Below are 7,893 nucleotides of genomic sequence, written 5' to 3'. Positions count from 1 at the left end.
TCTAGATTGACAGCTTTTTTGCTTCCAGTACTTTAAAGATGTCGCTCTACTCTTCTGGTTTGCATTGTTCCTGAAATAAATCTGCTGTCATCCTTACCTTTGTTCTTATGTATGCAATGTGTCTATTTTCTCTTTGTGATCCTAACATTTTTCCCTTATCACTGATTTTAAGCAATTTGATTGTGATGAGTATTGCTGTATTTTCCTTGTTTCCTGTGCTTGCGTTTCATTAAACCTCTTGGATCTGTGGTTGAATCAAAACTGGAAAATATTTGGCCATTATTTTATTTTTTCTTTACCTTCCTCCCTCAGGGACTCCACTTACACATACATCAGGATGCTCAAAGTTGTCCCAGAGCTCACTGGCGTTACTTGGTTCCAGTGTTTTTTAGAAGTGTTTCCTTTTGGATAGTTTCTATTGTGCCTTCATATTCACTAATTTTTCTCTCTGCAATGTCTAATCTGCTGTGAATCCGGTGTATTTTTTTTATCTCAAACATTATAGTTTTCATTTCTGTAAGTTTGATTTGAATCTGTGTGTCTTCCCTGTCTCAACATTGAATTGTTTCTCTAGCTTCTTGGACACATGAAATAGTTAAAATGCTATTAATTTTATCATCTGTGTTATTTCTAGATCTGTTTTGATGTATGTTTTCCCTCATTATGGTTTGTATTTACCTAGTTTTCATGCATTTTTTTTTAATGTCAAATATTGTGAATTTTACCTTGTTGAGTGTTGGACATTTTTGTATTCCTACAAATATTCTGGAGCTATGTCCTCAGATAAAATTTAGCTATTTGGGAAACAATTTGGTCATTTCCTTTTTAGCGTTTTTAGGCAGGACCATGATAGTGTTTATCCTAGGACTAATTTTGTCTTGCTACTGCAGCAAAATCCTTGAGAGTACTACCTAATGCCCCATGAATTATGAGGTTTTCCAGCTGGTTCGTGAGAATATGAATGACAGTAGTCCCCCCACCTTATCTACAAGGGTAGATGTTCCAAGACTCCAGTGGATGGATGCTTAAAACTGCAGATGGTAACAAACCCTATATATGTGTTTTCCTTTCTATATATACGTATGATACAGTTTAGGCCAGGCATGGTGGCTCATACCTGTAATCCCAGCACTTTGAGAGGCTGAGGGAGGCAGATTACTTGAGGTCAGGAGTTCAAGACCAGCCTGGCCAACATGGTGAAACCCCATCTCTTCTAAAAATACAAAAATTAGCCAGGCATGGTGGCACATGCCTGTGCTTCCAGCTACTTGGGAGGCAGAGGCATGAGAATCATCTGAACCAAGGAGGCAGAGGTTGCAGTGAGGCTGAGATCAAACCACTGCACCCCAGCCTGGGTGACTTGAGTGACTCTGTCTCAAAAAGTGTAATTTATGAATCAGGCACAGTAAAAGATCAACAATAATACAATTAATATACAGTAATAAAAGCTATGTGAATATGGTCTCTCCCTCTCTCAATTTCTTATTGTACTGTACTCACCGATTTTCAGACCATGGCTAACCACAGGTAACTGAAACCACGGAAAGCAAAGCCACAGATAAGGCGGGCCTGCTGAATTCCTAGCTTTGTGTGACTAGATTGTTACCTCTAATCCCTTTCAATGGCTATTGTCCTGGGTGCCAGTAGTTTGCTCATACACATACACTGACCCCCTTTTCAGCTCAAATATTGAGGAGGGTCTTGATGTGGTTTGACTGTGTCTGCACCCAATTTCATCTTGAATTGTAGCTCCCATAATCCCCAAGTGTTGTGTGAGGGACTCAGTGGGAGGTAACTGAATCACGAGGGCAGATTCTTCCCATGCTGTTCTCGTGATAGTAAGTCTCACGAGATCTGATGATTTTTATAAAGGGCAGTTTCCCTGAACATGCTTTCTTACCTGCCACCACGTAAGATGTGCCTTTGGTCCTCCTTTTCCTTCTGCCATGATTGTGAGGTCTCCTCAACCATGTGGAACTATGAGTCCATTAAATCTCTTTCCTTTATAAATTACCTAGTCTCAAGTATGTCCTTATAGCAGTGTGAGAACAGACTAACACAGACCTTCTGTGCACCTCTCCCTATGCAGCTCTGTTGCCTTTGGCCTGCAAACTCTAGCCACATTCTATTCCCCAGACTTGCAGTTCTATCTTGGCAACTTGGAGAGACCATTAAGCTCTGCCTAGGTTCTCTTCCTGCCTGTGGCCTAGAAACTTTCTCAAGGTGGTAAGTTGGGACAATTAAAATGCTCACCTCTCAGGGATCAGTCACTCCCTACCTGATGCTTAATGCCTTGAGAACCATTGTTTATATATTTTGTGTTCTTTTTTTCTTTTAGTTGTTTCAAGCTAGAAGGTGAATCTGGAGTCTCTTACTGCTTTTATCTGACAGAGAAAGTTCTCTTCCCTTTTTTCTGAAAGCTCCTTTGAGCCAGTTTTCCTTTAGGCATTGAGATGTCTCTCACAAGCTCATTTTTCTGACTGTTCTTGTCAATGGGCATATTCTGACCTCCCTTACTTAGGAGCAAACAAAGAGCCAAGACTCAGATTTGAGTTTTGGGTATAAGGTTAGTACTTCATGCAATAAACTTCAAATCTGTCTGGAGAAGGTATAGTGAGGTTAGCTCTTGCCCAACTAAATCTCAACATTGTGTGCTTTCTCTGTCTGGCTCTCCACTGTATCCCATTTCCTAGAATGGCTTTGGTATATAAGGTATTCAGTAAATACTTACGAATGAATAAACTGCCTAATGGCTTGCAAAGTCTCTGTTAAAACATCTTATCCAATTAAAAATCTCAACTGTCAAAAACAGTATCAAAGAATGCCAGAGCAGTCTATTTAAACAGATCAAACTAAAATAAAACTCTAACAAATAACATTTATTTTTCTTTTACATACATATTTCACAACCTGAACATCACATCATCTTCAGAGAAAGTTACTTTTATGCCATTGTATTTACTATTTACCACACAGGCATTAAACATTCTCATTAACATAAGACAATTTGCTGGTAAACATTTAAACACACAGACATTAGTTTCAGTATATCAACATATTTTTGGTCATAACCAAGGAAATACATCAAAGTAATGACAACATTGGCTAATATTTTACAAGCAAATATTTAACTCTGCATAGTTTATACAATAGGCTGTGGCAATAAATAATATCACCAATCTCATCAACTATTAACTGGCCACAAGAAGCCTAACATTCATTTTAATTATGGTATGAAATGCTCTATTGGTGTAGTTTCAACAGATCCTTAAATGTTGTGGGTGTTTAACTTTGAATACACGAAAAGAAAACGTACTAAACTGGACTAAGAAGGTGTGTTTGGTTAACTACAAATATGTCATGTTCACATAGTACATTCCTAACATGAAGGCAAATATTTAAATAGAAAAACTAGCAGTCCAAAAAATGTAAATGTGCAAATTGTGAGGAAAACATTGCATTTAAATTTGCACTCATTTGCAAGTTACAGTACTAGCTCAGTATAAACACTAACAGGAAAAATATTCAGCAGGAAAGAATGGAAATAACCTCTCCCAGCAGAGAACTGGTCACTGCGCACTGCTCCACAGCTAAGAAAGTTTTCCTGGTGGTCTAGCGCTCCTAACACCTTATGATTATCCTTCATTCAAAAGAGGAGGAGACTGCAGGCATGCTTCAGTCAGTGGTAAGAACAGGAAGAAAAACCCGAATCAGCAACATTTTCTTCCTTAATTTGGTATAAACGTCCTTTTCATTATTTCAAGTTACTAATTTGCTAATCTCAAATGTTTTTTGAATCAGGTTTGCTAAATGCTGTAAAGAATAGCTATCCTTCATACAATACTAGGTTTTATTTTTTTTTAGTATGTCAGCATAATAAGGTACATGCACATTCATTCCACCAACCTGTATAGATAATACTCAGCTTGGGTCATATTCGAATTCTACACAGAGATTCTCTGTTTTCAATGTTAACTGCTTAGAAAGCAGAATTGCCTAGTGATTACTGTACTGTGCCTTTTAATTGAAATGGATATAAAAATAAAACCCCAATCTTTAAATCTACAGAATGTCAAGAATTCTGTTAGGGATGTTAAAAGCATTGGGCAAAACCCTGGTTTTCAGCGTGCCATCTGCACCACAGGAGAAGATCCGATTGCCCTGGATGATGTCAATCTGCATGACTCCGGCCCCAATGTTTCGAAATATGGACTGCTTAGCATGTTCACTTTTAAATGAATGAATTAGGCCATGGCCTGTCAATCTCCAAACCTGGTGCAAAACAAAGAGTTAAAAATACATTACGAAAAGACCAAAAGCAAAAACATGGCCCTTCTGCTCCCTTGGTCCAAGTGATCTCACTAAAGCCCAACCTTCCCACCCACTGCCTCTTTCCTAAGAGCTTATCTCAGTGGGAAATAATATCACTCCCACGATGCATTTACTGTCCTCCTTTCACATTTTTCTTCACATCCTCTCATAGTTTCATGTTAACCATATGTAGCCCGTCTCTAATTCAATTAACTATTTGAGTTAATTCGGTTAAATGTGTTCCTCATGCTGAGCTAGGCCCTAAGACTATGTAAAAGTAGTGTGGTACAGACAGTCCCCTACTTACGATGGTGTGACTTAAGACTTTTTGACTTTATGACAGTGTGAAAGCAATACGCATTCAGTATGCTCCTTGGCTTATCCTGATGTTAGTCTCAATAAACTCACAGTAAGTTGAAAATATTAAGTTGAAAGTATGTTTTTCAACCTAACGATATTTTTAACTTATAATGGGTTTGTCGGGACATACTCCCACTGTAAGTCAAGGAGCATCTGTGCTAGCTTAATTAATGGAAATGCCACCTCCGCCACACACAAGAGTACTGAAGGAGAAAGGAGAAGCTTCTAAGCAGCCAAACTAATGTCATCAAAAATTTTCATGTATTAAACTCATACACTTTACTCAAAATAGAATGCTTTAAAGCTTTCTAATGACCTAAGTCCAAAGAGTTTGATAATCTCCTCATTGACCAGAACAGTTTAGAAAGAACCATACAGAAGCATAGGGAGGCGGTAGAGTGTTGAGACATTTGGTATCTCCACGAAGCTTTATTTCAAAGAATGTGGAGTTTTTGTTTTTTCTCTTTCCAATCAGTCTTTAGTACATTCCAACCTCTTGTACTGACTCACCTTTATGTTACCTTCTGCTGAACCTGTGGTAAAATATTCCTCATAGGGATCCAGGGCCAGAGCCTTAATAGCTGAGTCATGGGCCTGGAATGTGTGAATGAGCTGCCTTTGCCTGATGTCAAAAATGCAGACATGTCCTTTCCTACCCCCCGAGATCAGGAGTTGCTGTTTGGGTGCATATTGAAGTACTGTGGCACCATGATCATGGCATGTGAAACCTGAAGAAGAAAAATGTCAGAGACTTTCTCAAAACAATTTATCTTGGTAACTATGATGTCTAAATCCACATTTAAATACAGAAATTACTGATGCATTTTTCATTCTAAGGAACAATTTATTGTTTTGTAAGTCACTGAATTTCTGTAATCATATTAAAGAAAAACGTTAAGCAATATCAGAACAAATCTTTTATCCATAATCTCAATGTGAAATGAACACAGAGAGAAAAAGAAAGTTTAAACCTTAAGCCCTAAGTGATACTGCCTCATAAAAAGTATACAGAACAGCAGAGACCAAGCTTCTCAGAGTTGGTGAGTATTAACCCAACCAAGTGCTGTACCATACATGTTCTCTCATCACAACAACACGATGAGGAAATGTGTGAATGTTTTCAGTTACAAGTTAAGAAATTATCCTTCCCAGAAGTATTTGCATTTTAATATGATTAAGGATTCAAATTAACATGTAGAAAATCTGTAAGCAATGTTAACCACTGTTCACAGAATTCTGCAATAAAATTGAGAAGTAACGACATCTTTCAAAATGCGTATCAGTGTATTAAAAGACTGAGAATCTTTCTGTAAAACAATTTACTTCATTTAACTAAACTTACTTGAGCATGGAGCACTTTTTGGGTGGTACTATGTGGAAGACAGAGTTAGTACACTAATTTGGCAAGTACTGTCTTAAAGGAATATTTAAATGGCACTATTTACATTTCTAGTCATTATCATAAGGTTAACCTTTGTTTTATTTTATGATTAGGGCCAGGTGTGATGGCTCATGCCCCTAATCCCAGTACTTAGGGAGGCAGAGGTGGGAGGATAGCTTGAGCCTAGGAGCTTGAGACCTGTCTGAGCAATACAGTGAGACCTTGCTCTCCACAAAAAGGAAAAAAAAGACAAAATGTATTTTATGATTAGGTTCAATTCTTTAAAATATGCTCTTTTCTATTAAGCTCAATGAATACTTTGCAACTAATCTCTTAAATAGCCTTGTTAGTAGTACCACTATCCATACCATATTTTCTGAATAGAATACAATATAAAGACTATTTTGGATTTCTGAGACCATATATCTTTAACTCAGCAAGAAAGCCAGATATGCTAATTAAGTATTTCTCCATTTTCAACCTGACAATAAACACTCACTGGATTCACTAATTAAAACAAGAAAGCATTCCTTCATGGTGTATTATTCCTTCATGGTACATTTTTAAAAATCATAGACCTTAACTCACCATGAATGAGGCTGTTTCCGGGTGATATTAATGTGTCCCAGAGGCAAACATTTCTTTTAAAGAAACACAATAACAAAAATATATCATAAACAATTGTTCTAAGTCATCACCAGGGACAACCTGTCTTTCAATCAAATATTTTGCTTATTCATTCTTATCTTTTTTGTTCACTCACACCTATAGAGACTAGTGATTCCCAACTAGGATGGGGGTAGGGACAAACTCCACAGTTCCATCTTATATGGTCCTGCCTGTCTCTGCATCCTCTACCCCATCTCCTTTCCATTATCACTCCAGGAAACTGATATGACTTCCTGAGTATAAGGAATGCTTTTATATCCCCAGGTGGTAGCCACTGTAGGGAAACGAGATGTTTTTCCTGGGCACGTGTTGCTAATGAAAACTATGTGAGGTCAAAATAAATGTTGAGAATGACGGGGACAGTGTCAAATGCCTGTTAGTCCCTGAATCCTCATCTCTCACCTTATACAAAAATCAACACAAGATGGATCAAACTTAAATCTAACACCTGAAACCATAAAAATTCTAGAAGATAACATCGAAAAAACTACTCTAGACAATGACTTAAGACAAAGAATTCATGACCAAGAACCCAAAGGCAAATGCAACAAAAATAAATAGGACCTAATCAAAATAAAAAGCTTCTGCACAGCAACAGTAAACAGGCAACCCGCAGAGTGGGAGAAAATACAATGCATATATCTGACAAGGGACTAATATCTAGAATCTACAAGGAACTTAACAAAAAAATCCCATCAAAAGTGAGCCAAGGACATGAATAGACAATTCTCAAAATACAAATGGGCAACAAACATGAAAAAAGGCTTAAAACCACTAATTACCAGGAAAAAGCAAATTAAAACTCCAATACGATACTACCTTATTCCTGCAAGAATGGCCATAATTAAAAAACCAAAAAATAATAGATATTGGCATGAGGTGGTGAAAAGGGGACACTTCACTGCTGTGGGAATGTAAACTAGTACAACCACTATGAAAAACAGTATATGGAGATTCCTTAAAGAATTATAAGTGGAACTACCATTCAATCCAGCAATCCTACTACTGGGTATCTACCCAGAAGAAAAGAAGTCATTATATGAAAAAGACACTTGCACACTCCTGTTTATAGCAGCACAATTCACAACTGCAAAACTATGGAACCAACCTAAATGTCCATCAACCAACAAGTGGAAAAAGAAAATGTGGTACATATATACCATGGAATACTT

At 37.4% G+C, this 7,893-nt stretch overlaps 1 protein-coding gene across 6 annotated transcripts in view; it reads right to left on the bottom strand.

The window, feature by feature from the left end:
• Positions 1-2,858: 2,858 nt before the first annotated feature.
• The window catches only part of DMXL2 (Dmx like 2), a 174,068-nt gene continuing 169,033 nt past the window's right edge, over positions 2,859-7,893 (bottom strand). For 4 of the 6 annotated variants that reach the window (XM_031661417.1, XM_031661419.1, XM_031661418.1 and 1 more), the window contains 3 exons: positions 6,641-6,693; positions 5,182-5,399; positions 2,859-4,272 (listed from right to left, as the gene is read on the bottom strand). In XM_031661417.1, the coding sequence (XP_031517277.1) occupies positions 4,063-4,272; positions 5,182-5,399; positions 6,641-6,693 (481 nt within the window). In that variant the 3' untranslated portion in view covers positions 2,859-4,062. The remainder of the gene's footprint in view (positions 4,273-5,181; positions 5,400-6,640; positions 6,694-7,893) is intronic. The other 2 variants (XR_004181290.1, XR_004181291.1) reach the window with 1 other exon arrangement.

This window comes from Papio anubis, unplaced genomic scaffold, assembly GCF_008728515.1.
Source record: "Papio anubis isolate 15944 unplaced genomic scaffold, Panubis1.0 scaffold147, whole genome shotgun sequence".
Taxonomy (NCBI): Eukaryota; Metazoa; Chordata; class Mammalia; order Primates; family Cercopithecidae; genus Papio; species Papio anubis.
This window is presented reverse-complemented; position numbering and strand designations above follow the sequence as displayed.